Source organism: Parasteatoda tepidariorum, chromosome 1, assembly GCF_982258835.1.
Source record: "Parasteatoda tepidariorum strain Cologne lab strain chromosome 1, Ptep-v5.0, whole genome shotgun sequence".
Taxonomy (NCBI): Eukaryota; Metazoa; Arthropoda; class Arachnida; order Araneae; family Theridiidae; genus Parasteatoda; species Parasteatoda tepidariorum.
The window spans coordinates 127,791,567-127,805,645 of record NC_141755.1 but is presented as its reverse complement, the minus strand read 5'-3'; the positions used below and the strand labels follow the sequence as shown (position 1 = coordinate 127,805,645).

General features: G+C 31.3%; 1 protein-coding gene and 1 pseudogene across 9 annotated transcripts in view; both read left to right on the top strand.

Annotated features, from left to right (window-relative positions):
* LOC107443002 (exportin-T) overlaps nucleotides 1–14,079 on the top strand; it is a 116,636-nt gene that overhangs the window by 54,884 nt on the left and 47,673 nt on the right. For all 9 annotated transcript variants that reach the window (XR_011636312.2, XM_087152600.1, XM_016056725.4 and 6 more), the window contains exons 9-12: nucleotides 3,923–4,005; nucleotides 8,408–8,612; nucleotides 11,065–11,127; nucleotides 13,120–13,191. Coding sequence is in view for 8 of the 9 variants with exons in the window: in XM_087152600.1 (XP_087008726.1) it covers nucleotides 3,923–4,005; nucleotides 8,408–8,612; nucleotides 11,065–11,127; nucleotides 13,120–13,191 (423 nt within the window). In the remaining variant the exon portion in view is untranslated. The remainder of the gene's footprint in view (nucleotides 1–3,922; nucleotides 4,006–8,407; nucleotides 8,613–11,064; nucleotides 11,128–13,119; nucleotides 13,192–14,079) is intronic.
* On the top strand, nucleotides 5,193–6,187 carry LOC139425107 (uncharacterized; annotated as a pseudogene).

Genomic DNA, 14,079 nt, shown 5'->3' with positions numbered 1-14,079 from the left:
CTGCAGTAAGAACGCACTTTAAAACAAAACCCTTCTTTTTACGCTTTTACCTCAATTTGCGCTTCTGTTTTCATATTTTGTAATCTGGCAGTCTTGTTACAAAAATACTTTAAATCATTCTTGAAAAATTTCCCGTTCCTGTAAGTTCATTTGAATTCGTTACTCGCTTTATAGATTTCGTTTTCTGTTTTTTCTTTACATTTTATTTTCTCTTTTTACGTGCTATTTTTTCATAACACATTTTATTTTATTTGTTGTATATTTTTTGCAAATTTTTTTGAGTGCTCCTGATATTTTGCTTTGGCTATATTGATACACTATTAGAAAAAGCACTCCTTTTTGCAGATGAACTAATGAAAAGACTTTTATTTTTCCAAATTCCCTTTTTCTTGGATTTAAATTTTTTCTAAAATAGGTAGAATTAAAGGGATCTTAAAACATAAAAAGAATTATATTTAAATAGTAGACTTCTAACAGATAAGGTTTTTAAATAACCTCTTTTGCATAATTAACTAAGCACTTTGTGTATATATTATCGTTAATTAGTTAGCTTTATAAAATGAATCCATACTGCATAGTAAAATGTCTTTATGAAGATGAAATCTCATTCAGTTGAATAAATATTTTGAGATTTTAGTTTGTCATCCTGTCTTGCTTCTTGCAGCTTCAATCATAACAAAGGATATTATGGATCACATGACATGAACTATATGCTGCCTGTTTGCGCACTTGTCTTTTTGAAAAATGAATCTGTATACTTGTCTCCAGGAGTTTCTGCTTCATGTACATTTTATGCAGTTTTATTTAAGAATGATATTTCAGCTACACTAAACTATTTCATTTGCATTATTTAAGTATGTTCAGCATTCCTTTTTTTCCCCCTTTAACACGTCGCATAGCGTTTTTAAAAAACCCTTGAAGGTGCTTTTTTCTTGGGGTGTTTTTGAAATGTGCTTAATTTTCCTTTTACGAAAATTAGATTTTTTACTTTACCCTGTCGATTTATGCTAAAGCGTGGTTTTGACGTTGTTTTATTCAACATTTTCACAATTCATTTGATCACTTTCTATTTTGGCATCCCGTCGATCCACAACGAATGAAAGCGCCAATTATTTTACATGTTTGATGAAATGCTTGCGAGTCCACACATGCATATACTGAGCTGGCTTCCTTGAGATAGTGGGTTTAACTCGCAAAGCAGAGTACGCTAAAAATGATGAAAACACAAGTAAACAGGAACTCAACATTTATTAATACTTTAAATGTTTAACTTAAATCTAAAAATCGTAATGTTGAACAAATATATAAAGAATCATCATCTACAATCTTAATCCTATGACGGATATCAGGCCATCGGCCAAAGACTAAAAAGAAGGGCGTGCTGTTCATAAATCATGGAAAGAATTGATTAACTGATTATTTCTTGACTTTTCTTCACTTCCATCCTGGAGATGAATCTGCAAAAGACATAAACACTAAAGCTTGTAACTTGAAATTACTTGTTTCCACGGAGACTCTTGCACTCTCATATGCATCTCTGCTGCATTTTGCAAGATATTTTCTATTTCAGCCTTCATTTTCCACACTCTGATATCGAACCGAAAAACCTCTCGATCTTTTTGCAGCGACTAATATAATTGAGAAAGGAGTTCTTTGTCAGAAACTAGTTATTTTCTCACAATCATCTTAAGTGTGAAATTTTTTTTGCATTTTATTAATGTATATAGTGCTTAAAAAAAATTTCGGAGTGCAACTTAAAAGGTGCTTATTTTTTGTTGAAAGATTTGGCTACACACCCTGTGCAAGTTTTTCCAGCAGTTAGAACTAATGAATATGGTTGGCCCAATATATCACTCACACAAGCACAGTGTTTCCTCTTAATATATTGTGTATAATATATGCAGGGAAAACACAGGAAATTTTGTTTCTTATTTTTGTCTTTTAAAAAAAATGGTGACCACTCAAAGCATAATCTATGGGATATTTAACCATAATATTTCAACTATACTAAACTATTTAATTTACTAATAGCATTATATAAGTATGTTCAGCTGTTTTTCCAGCAATTAAAACTAATGACTATAGTTAGCCCAATATATCTCTCTCATGAGCACAGTGTTTCCTCTTAATTTATTGTGTATAATATATACAGGGAAAACACGGGAATTTTTTTCCCTCCAGATTTGAATGGCAACCCTGACACAAAGTATTATTTGTTTTGTTCCTCTATTTGTCTTATTTCTTCATTATTTAAAAAAAAAAAAAAAAATAAAAAAAAAACCCCATTGACATCTGAAAGTAAACATCTCTTAGTTACATGTAAATTTTGTTTAACTTAAAATTTTTAGGGCTAAAGTAATGGAGTTTAATGCTAGAAAAACTGTTTTTTCCGTAGAATTATAAAATGAAGTTTGCTCTTATACCCGAATAAGGTATTGGGTGATCGCAGACACCTGTGCCACCTAGTCGCCTGAAACATGGTAAGGCAGTGGCACTGTGATCACATTTGCGTTGAGGTACCTGTCCTGCAAATCTTTGTCTTGGGACCTATATGACTTATGTTTAGCCTTGGATGTAGTTAATCTTCTTCCTTCGCTGCACTGCAGCTTTCGTGGGACCGGCATTGAGTTGTCGGGGGCAGTATCAGTTAACGCATTAAAAAAAATATAATGTTGTGATCGAGCTCTCAAAATTCTTGCATGCGCTTCACTTTTTTATTGCAGCAAACAAGTTAAGTAGTACATCCCTCTTCCAACCCCCCCATGTTGAAAAAGGACTTGAAATTTTGACTACTTTTATCTCGGCAGTGAAATTAGCTTTAAAGGTTGATTATATATCCTGGAGAAAATGAGGACTAGAAAATACTGGACTAATTGTTTATGAAAATTGGTTAACTCTTACTTAAAATTGAATTGCAGTCAATTGAAAAGTACTGATTTCCTTCATTGAATGTAAAAATAAATTGATTAATTTTTATTTTTAATATTTGGTTTTTTATATGTTAAAATCAGTCAAAGAATTTATAAATAAATTATGTGCTAACTTAATAACTTTTTGGCAAAAGTGGTAAAGATTTTGATTTTTGTGAACCACTGCTTATAGTGGTCGTATTGCTGGATCTGCTGACAGTTTAATATAGCACTATGTTATGACAATACTAAGTAAAAATTTTTTGTTGGAAATTTAATTATTCAAGATTTTCCTTTTCAATAGAAATGATGGAAGAGGTGAATGGCATATTTATAACTTAACTTTTAACAGTTGTTCAACATTAAAAGAGCTTCTAGTAAAATGTAAATAACAGGACTTATTTGACTAACAGGTGTTAATCTTGATCATTTTGGAGGTTTTTTCCATTTATGATTTCCCGCAGTGGACAGATCGTAAAAACATCCAGTAGAACACCCCAGTCAAGCATCACTGGCTGACCACTTTGATCAGCCTGCGTATGGACCGAGGGTGTGTGGCATGGGTCCTCGTCAAACCGTTCTGTCGTAAAGAGCTTGACTTCACATGCAGGTCATCTGGCTACGAAAGCAGGGGAGTCACCCCCTCTGCAGAGGATCAAAATTGCGATGGCATACTTTCAGATCATCCTCAGGGATGTGTCCCAGACCATCACTAATAGCCCATTGTGCAGCTCAGCATTAATAAAAGTACTGTTTAGATAATTTATAATTAGTACTTAAGAAAAAATTAAATACCAATTATTTATGTAATGACTAATTTAAAAATGTATTATAAAATTTTTCCTACATTCTGAAGATGAATAGGGTAAAATATTTTTACTAAACATTGATAAATTAAAAAAATAAATAAATCTATTGTGAGTTAACCAGGGTTATGTAGTTGTTGTAGTGTGCAGCTATTTATCCATGCAATTGTGTTTTATGTGTAACTATTTATTAATATTTTAATCTAGAGTCCAGACGATGAAGATTTCATGGTGAAACTATCATCTCTTGTTAATGTAATGGGCACAGCCATTCTTAATAGCTGGACTAGGTAATTTTTATCTTTTAGTGACATTTGTGAGACAACCTTCATCTTTGAAAATATACCCCCAACGTAGAATCGAGTTAACATGGAATTGGAATTATATTTTTCTTGTCTTAGATAGGTACACTACAATTTGAAATTAAATTTTTCCATTTTGAATTGTTGTCCATTTAACTAGAATTGATGCGTAATAATTTTTAACATATTCCATTTAAGTGCAAGTTTTGTTTAACAGTTGTGTTACAAGTGGACAGCCAAAAATTCATATGCATTATTGTATTTGGACTGTAAAATATTTTCTGTTTTCTATGTTTATCTTATTTACGTATTACCCTCTTATCTTTTTTGGGTTTAAGCTTATCGTTGCTTTCTGAAAATTGCTTTGTCTTTTATAATGATTAATTTAATCACTATTTTTTTTATTACTGTTTACATTCAATCCCCTTTATCTTTATATTCCCCCCCCCACAAATTGTCTTTAATATAGCAGGTAAGTTATACTTCCACTGATTCTTAGATTTTTGTGAGACCATTGATTTTATTTCGTAAACGTCGTCGAACAGCTGCTTCTGTTTTCTCGGTTTTACGATTGCTCTCGTTCAATTTCGTAGCCTTGTCATTTTGAACCCAATCCAGAAGACAAGAGAACTCTTGGATCAAGTATTGGGAGAAATTCGTCTTCGTGGAGGTATAGTGCTTAAAAAATATTTGAGTTTGCGGCGGTAATCCCTGGCCCTGTAATCTCACCTTTACTTGGTGATGCAAAAAAAAGAACTTTTACTTCAACTTGCAGGAGTCACGTAAAACCAGTTTTTCTACAAGCAACCGACGATATCCACATTTTAGCTCGTGGCACGGTCGGTGATGCATGGCTTTACAATAATCCTAATTTCATTTTTAACTTTCTGTATTTATTTGTAATTAATTATGTTTAAATTAAATTTATTCTTCAAACTTTAATTGGTAATTTGCTTTAATGCTTATAAATACTGAATTTACCAAATTGGTGACCCTTTTTTCGAACACGCGTTCAACATCAACTCAGGATATGGCGTTTCAACAATTTCAGTAAGTTTATTTTTAAATTGGTTTCCACTAGGAGTATCATGCGGTAACTTTTATTTTCTTGTGTGGCTTTTTTTTATATTTCTTATTACCGTCTAATTTAATAGTTATTTTTACTTCTCACTAAACATGGCATTTTTGTTATAGCAATGTTCGCGTTCATCAATATTTACATTATTTTTAATAATAATCCATAATCAAATTTGTTAACTAAATTCACGACTTATTTGAGAATTTTCTTTTAATTTGTTTAAACATTCCGCAATGCCTAACGAAACTCTAGACGAAAATCAAATTGCTCACGTGGCAGTCAAACCACCTCCGTTTTGGAAATCAAATCCCGCCTTGTGGTTTGTCCGGCTAGAAGCACAATTCACTTTGGCTAAAATTTCCACCGATGATACAAAGTTTAATTACGTACTTGCAGCTGTCGACTCAGATGTTTTAAGTTCGATTAGCGATATTGTTTTAAAACCTCCTAACACTGAGAAATACGAAGCTATCAAAAAACGATTAATTGAGCTGCATTCCGAGAGTGAGGAATAAAAAATTCGGACCCTTCTTCAAGGGCTGGAATTGGGTGACCAGCGACCTTCCCAATTATTAACACGAATGAGAGCACTCGCAGGTGATAATGTGGGCACTCCTCTCTTAAAATCTTTGTGGCTTGGTAGACTCCCTAACAACGTACAAACTATTTTGGCAGCCCTCAATGATGAATTAGACCAGCTAGCTTCAGTTGCTGACAAAATCAATGATCTCACCTCGTATCAACACGTAAACACTGTCGCCGCTGATAAACGTCTGCACTCGAATTGCAAGTCGCTCAGCTCACTAAACAAGTAAGCGAACTCATTTCTTATGTGAGACAGTCTCGAAACCCGAACAGAGAAAGAAAGAATTCTCAACATCGCAGCAATTCTAGAGCTCGCAGAAAATATAAAGAACCTGAAAACAGATATTGTTTTTATCATACAAATTTTGGTAATCGCGCTAAAAAATGTAATTCTCCATGCAACTACTCGGAAAACTAAACAGGCGATCGCACGAAGGCTATACCGATCGCCACATTAATCGTATTTTATTGGCCGATCAAAAAAGTAACCTTAATTTGCTTATTGATACTGGCCTTCGCAGAAAACGACACGATCTGGCCGGAGAGTTCGATTTAATCCCAAATACTTGTAGTATTTGCTGGAGGGGGAGTACTGCGGCGCTGCCCTGGCCCTGTAATCTCACCTTTACTTGGTGATGCAAAAAAAAAGAACTTTTACTTCAACTTGCAGGAGTCACGTAAAACCAGTTTTTCTACAAGCAACCGACGATATCCACATTTTAGCTCGTGGCACGGTCGGTGATGCATGGCTGTACAATAATCCTAATTTCATTTTTAACTTTCTGTATTTATTTGTAATTAATTATGTTTAAATTAAATTTATTCTTCAAACTTTAATTGGTAATTTGCTTTAATGCTTATAAATACTCAATTTACCAAAAGTTCTTCAAAAGTACTTAAAAGGTTCTTATTTTTTGCCTCCCTGAGAAAGCATAAAACAAACAGCATTTCCTTCTTACAATTTTTATTAAGTAATAAATGGGTAATAAATTCTGAGAAAAGTAAGACATGTTAACTCGATTCTATGATGGGGTACCTTTTGATAGATGACATTGTCGATAACTCCTCTCCCCACACTGGGTTTTTAAACAAAAAAAAAGTGCCATTTTTAGAAACTCTACTTTGTGCTTCAAAAGAATTTTTCTTTTGTTGAATCTATTTATCGATCTTGTCAAAAAGTATTCATTTTCTTCTTGCTTGTTGTGATTATGAAAATCAAACTATTCTATCTTAGAAATTCCTGGCTGTCATGTAGTACAAAGCCTGCAGTCAGTTGCGTAGTTATAGGGAGGGATTTTTTTATTTTTTTTTTAATTTTTATTTTTATTTAAACGACTTAAAACTCCTCATGCACCACAAAGTATAGCATGAGGCCTACAGTTGTAAGTAGAAAACAAAAGGAGAAAAATTTACAAATTTACATTAAAAACAAAATTCCGCAAGGCGGCAAGACTTTCAATACTTTTGACCAGTTCTGATAAGACTGGTGGCCAACAAATTGAAAGACGTCTCAAATCAGTCTTTAAATTCATTCGGGCACTCGCATACAGACTACAGTGAAGAAGAATATGTTCAGCATCTTCATAGGGAGGGATTGGGGGACAAAACCCCCTCCGAAATTATACATTACTTAATAAATGAGCTATTCGGTTCATTAAGTAAGATGTAGACATTAAAAAATTTTCATTATGCATTTTTTTCCTAATTAGAACATTTAGAATACACACACACATATATATATAGCAGCAAACTTGTCAGCCGCCGAGAAAAGAACTTCTTAGTAGTAGCCACATTATAATGTTTGACAACATGCAGTTTGACGTATTAAATCTTCAATTTAAAGTTTCAAAAAACATTTCAACCTACCTCGACAAATCGATAATTAAAAAATATGTAAATATGATTTATTTGTGAGCTTACTTAGCTCTTCTCAATATTTCAATGCTAGCTCTTCAATGTTCAGTTTAATTATTAAAAAATCTTCCCAACTTGTTCGCTTACTACGGCTTAATAAAATCTTTTTCAGTTACCTTACGAGTTGGCAGGTAGATATGACATCCGAGATTGTCGCAGAATATCATTGTATCTGTATCTCAACAAAACAAATAAGAAAACGAAATTTTTATGCCAATAAATTTATTTTAAAAGCATATTACACTGGTAAACATACTCTCACAAACAGAGTGACAAACAAGTAACAGAATGAATACAATACAATAATGCTTCAACAGAAGCTTAAATACTTTTTTTAAACAGGTCACGATCCGCGCTAGAATGACCCACAGCAAATGAAGGGAAACTGGCCGATCCCCGCAGACCATGACATTACTGACGTAAGTTGAATGCTTGAGATAGTCATCTTAAACGACTTACGAAGATCGAACCTTTTACTTTTATGTTATTTAGTCAATCAAAAAATAGAAAAAAACCCTTTTAGCATTTATTTGTCTGACAGTATATATATATATGTCAGAAGGCATAACCCCTCTAAACATACAACGCCACTGGTAGGTAAAAGCAATCTACTTTAGATGTGTATTTTATATCACAATTGTTTTTCAAAATAAAAAAGACATAGTCTTTTATTTTAACATTAAGTATGTGTATTTGTTTATGAGATGACTTGCTTGTTACAACTGCGTTTGCTATTGTAAATTGTTTTTATTGCAGACTTTTATGATATACATATATTTTTTCTGCATTCTTTTAGTTTTTATTTGTTTTTAGATTACAAAAAGCTAAAGATGCATCTGGTATGGCTGTTGCTGCTAATGCAGTTCATGACAAAGTTGAACTGTTGCTGAAATTTCTGAGCAATGATGACGATGAAGTCTCTCAAGGTGTCATAGAGTTTACCAGAGAGTATTTACAATTCCTTAAAAATAAAGTCAGTGCGGGTGTCTATGGCCTCCATGATTCACCCAACGTTGAAGTGAGAAACTTGTCATTGATTCAGTCAAACCCCTTTGGTTCATTATAACCGGGACTTCACTATAACCGTTCCGCAAACAGTTTTAAGTAATAGTTATAAACTCCCCCCCTTTCATTACACATTTTTAAATAAATGACCCATGAAAGGAAATACAAAAATGATTGAAAAATAATACGCAGTAGCAAAAATGTGTTAAATTTTATTTTTTATTCTTCTTCTTGTGGACAAAAAAAAAAAAAAAAAAATTAGTAATCTTTAGCTGATGAGCAATCCTCAACATGAGATATGGAAACATTTCCCGATTCTGAATTTATGTTATTTCGTTTTTTTAAACCTGTTTAACCATCCATTTGAGCCTATAAAAGTAATCGCTTAGCAAAAATTCATCGGCTTTGACTTGTCTAGAATACTTCTTTGAATGCTGGTTTTAAAAATCGATATTTATTTTGAAGTCTCAAAATAATTACAAAAGAGTTTTTGGTTCACTCTATCCACAAACAAATAATGTTCTACAGAAGTATAAATGGGATTTAACACTATAAATCACTATAAATGGGATCACTATAAATGGGATGTATTTAAAAAAATGATTTCATTTTTAAAGGAAGAGATTTCTTTATTGGAAGGAAAACCTTCAGATCTCTTACGCAATATTTTCTAAATTGTTGACCAATTAGTGATACTATATATAAATCCTCTTGATAAAACACTTCCTCATTATGTAATCAATTGATCATACTTTTTTTCTTCTTGAAATCATTCATTGCAAAATAGTGGAAACAACATAAAATACCAAATAATGATTAGAATATATATGAAAAGTACTAAATTAATTTAAAAACTAATGAAAAGTGATATAAAAAATGAAAAAAAAAAGTAAAAGAAATGCTATTTTGAATTAAGAAATCAAAAGACAAGAAGAGATTTTTTTTTATAAAACTTTTGTAAAACTAATAATTATGTACTGTAGTGAATGGTCAGGAAAATAAGTTATTAATACTTGAATGAAAAAGGTACTCTCAAAGAAAATAATGTCTTGAGAATCCAAATATTGTGAAAACTATATTAATTAAGATTGCCAACTAGTCAAGTGTTTCTAAACACAATAAAAAATTTTGAAACTTTTAAATTGAGTTGTCCTTTTTTTGACATGCTCAATTTTCACTCATTCTGTTGCAAATCTATGTTGTTTCTCTTTTCAGTGGTTATTGCTTTGCATAGTTTTAAAAAATGTATCTTTTTGTATGTTCCTTGTTATTTTTTTCACTTTTTAACACGCTTTCTTTTTCTGATTTAAATGGATTTCTTAGGGTTTTATTTCTATACCATGTGGCTTTAAAAATCCCTTATTTTTACTACCACTTTATTATGACATGAGTGTCAAATCACACATATAAGTAATAATCGCTCTTTCATTTTTGGCAATTTCATCGTAAATCCGAGTTAGATTTTTATAATTCTTTTGGCAGTTATTGCTATGCATTTCACATGTTTTTAAAAATTCCAATATTTTTACTAGAGCCGTGGTGGCTCAGGGGATTGAGCCCTCATTCCCTTCTCAGTGAAATGACTTAGGTCTGAATCCCAGCATCGGCATGGGGGATTTATCTCCCATGACCTGCCCTTATTGATATTATTATGCTAAATTTATTATTTAACTTAGAATGCCTTATTATGGATAAAATATTATCTCGTAACTCGAGCTCTACAAATACTAAATAAAAGTTTTATTGCAATTATGATCCAGTTTTCATCTTTAACTATCAATTTCATTATACTGTTTTCATTTCAATCTTCAATTATACCATATAGCACCAACCACACCTTAATTTCCCCTTCATGAGTCAACTTGCTGATTAAATAAGTTGCGTAGATCAAACACCAGATTGATACAGTTAAGAAAATATTGCGTGAAATTAGGGTCAACTGTTACAGAAATGAGTCAGCGGGGATAAATCCCTATTGAACAGCTATGGCCTACAGCTGGCCGTAGAGCTTCAGAAGAAGAAGGGGAAAAAAATTTGTACTTAGTGCAAAAAATTTTTATGCTGCAAAAAAAAGAGGAATAAACATATTTATTTATTTAAAATATTTGGAAATTCTATATTAAATACTTCTTTCAAGAACAATAAATTTTCTCCATTTTTGATTCCCCCCCTGTAAGTTTAGTTGTATGCAGCACATTATTTCAAAGGCTTTAAGGTCTTCCTCAATGCAATCTTTTTACAAGTTTCATCAACTGTTGCATTTAAATTTAACATTTCCTCATCATGGAACCATTCAGGAAACATCAGGAAATCATTTTTCTTTTCAAAGTGAAACAACATTTATAGTCTGTATATTTTAGGGATTCCTTTGACATGACACTCTTCTCAAAAAATTTTTTTCTTTGTTTTTTAAGAAAGCAATTAAGTGTCATGATGATTTATAATCAATATTATCTTTTTTTTAGAGTATTTTATACATTGTTATTAATAAATACAAGTATGATGCTTCGATGGATATGAATTATGAGGTAAGTACTGCTTTATTTGTACTAATATTACATTATATGTTCTTCATGCTTTCATTCATTATTGTTCATTTCGTTATTCTTTTTTTAAGTGAGCATTAGATAAAATATAAAAATTACATTCAATTAGGTTTTAATACATAATTTGATAAGCATTTAACTAGTAATGATGGCAGCTAAATTGTGTTAAGTTTCTTGATATTTTAAAATACTAGTAGGCTGCTCCCCCTGCTCGCTAACGCTCGCCAACCCCCGAAAATTGCTGCACAATCTTATATGGTTTGCTTCGCAAACCAAGCTCGCTTCGCTCGCTACTAACTTAGGTACATTGCAAGTGCACAAAATTCTAAGAATTCAAAACAATCATTGAAATCCATCTAACAACTTTTTTTAAAAAAAAAAACATCTTTTTAGTAAATACTAAGTCATTAAAATAAATTTGAATTCAAATAAATGACATGTAATTCGTTAAACTTATTAGAAATGTGCTATAGTATAAAATCTTAAGATAAAATTTCTAAAACTGATATCTCTTTAAAAAGGTTAAAATTTTGGCTATAATCAAGTCTATAAAAAATTGAAATAAATGAATTGCAATGGAAAAACCTGCATAAACAAAACATTATGCTTTTAAAAAATAATAACCATGAATGATTCACAACTTTGTTAAAAACATAAATATAAGTCTTAGAAGTTTGACATACAAAAGAAAAACTTGCAGAAACTAAACATTAATTTGCAATAAATACTAAATGCGAACAAATACTGAGAAAGATTAAGGGCTTTGTTAATAACAAAAAAATAATTACTATTAAAGATTAAGAACTTCCTTAAACACAATTATAAATTTTACTGTTAGGCTGTCAAATGATCTAACCCTAGAGAGACCAACATAAAGTTGTCCATGACTAAAAACTGGTTTAGTCTATATAAATTCGTGAAAAAAGCGCTTTCGACAAAATACTAAAATAGATATCTACTACCCACTTCTGCCTAGCTTAATAGTATGAGATTGCAGCAGCTGAATTGAACAACCTGCTGATGCTCTCTCTGATTATTTCCGTTTTTAAAAGCGCTATATGTTGAGCCACCTTAGCAAGAATTGGCATGTGGTATTTTTAGCGACAACCATTAGTCGATTTTCTAGTGTTGCCATTCGGGGAGTTGTAATGAGGCTTTTTTTGCCGCCGTATAAGAGAAATATATATATATAGATTAATAATAACTTGCTCTTCATTCATTTGACAATTTTTTTTTACATGGTGTGTAGCATTTTTAAAAAGTGCTTAAAGGTGCTTATTTTTGATTTTTGTTATTTAAAAACCCTTAAAAGTGCTTTTTTCATGAGGTGTTTTTAAAAAGTGCTTAATTTTCTCTTTTCAAAAATGAGATTTTTTTCTTTTCGTTACCATGTGGATTTTCGCCACATATTGTGCAAATGCATGCTTTTCACTCCTGTCAATGTTTTAACAATTCATTTCGGCGTACCATCGGTCCGTAGCGTATGAAAGTACCAATCATTTTACATGTTTGATGAAATACTTGCAAGTCCATATGTGCGTCTACTGAGCTGGGTTCAGTGAGATTATTGCCTTCTCGTGCAAATTTTCGGCATTTTGCAAGATATTCTCAATTTCAGGCTTCATTTCCCCCTCCGATATTGAAGCAAAAAATTTCTCTATCTTTTTATAACGGCTAATATAATTTAGAAAAGAGTCCTTTGTCAGAAACTAGTTATTTTCTCATGATCATCTTAAGTCTTTGAAAATTATTTTACATTTTGTTAATGTATATAGTGCTTAAAAAGATTTTTTTAGTGCTTAATAAGTGCTTATTATTTGTCGAAAGATTTGGCTATGAACCCTGTTTTAGCTTTTCTTTATTTCTGGTTATGTATTTAATTTTTTGTTTTGCAAAAACACTATGCTACAATTTTTTCTTTCTTTTACAAGCAAAATTTTTGAAAAAGTTTATTATTATGACGTATGATTTCAGGGTCAAGAAGAGGCAATGTTTCAAGAGTATAGAAAATCTCTTAAAGTTATTTTTGACAACTTAGCAATGCTGGTAAGCCTACCATTAACTAAACTGGAAAGTTTAAATCAATCTAAATGACCAGTCTTTCTTCAATATTTATGTACATATATAATCACATATAAATATGTACATATATGTACACATATTATGTACATATTTAATCCCTGTGGCAGAATTTATTTGGACTTTCTGCGATAAACCTCTCTTAAGTACTAATATCTAACTACAAGATACTTTTAATAATTACTAATATACATATTATTATTAAATATAAGTAACAGAAACGTTGTATTTACAAAGAAAAAAACCCTGTTTGGATATAATGAAATAGTATGTATTTTTTTAAATGAATATGTAATATATTTTTTATTCTAATATGGGCGATATTCTCAAATTTTGTGAGAGGAAAACACACTAATTATTTCTTTTTTCGCATTTTGTAAATCATCATCACATTAAAAAAAATATAATTAAAATTCGTGAAAGGAAAGAAAACCAAAGTTTATTTTTTTCTCGATAAGAATCACGAGCATTTCTTTCCCTCTGATGCGTGAAAAAGGCATCTTTCGAATATAATTGTGGAAGCAAAAAATATTTCAAATATTCCTGCAGAAGGGAAATTTTTTGTTCAATATTCTTTATTTTTCATTCTTCTCAGATGAGAATCGAAAAATTGCGATAATTTCTTTCCCCTCCGATGCACGAAAAAGGCATCTTTTAAATGCAATTTTAGAGAAAAAAAAAATTCAAAACTTTTTGCAAAAAAGAAAACCAAAGTTTTTTACTTTCTAAAGGAAAATTCTTTCTGCAAGAACTCCTGCAACAATGTTGCCATGTCGCCGTGATTCTGCCTCGAGATTATGTTTGAAAAGAACTAAAAGAGTACAATTGAAATATGTTTAGTAAACAGTACATAAC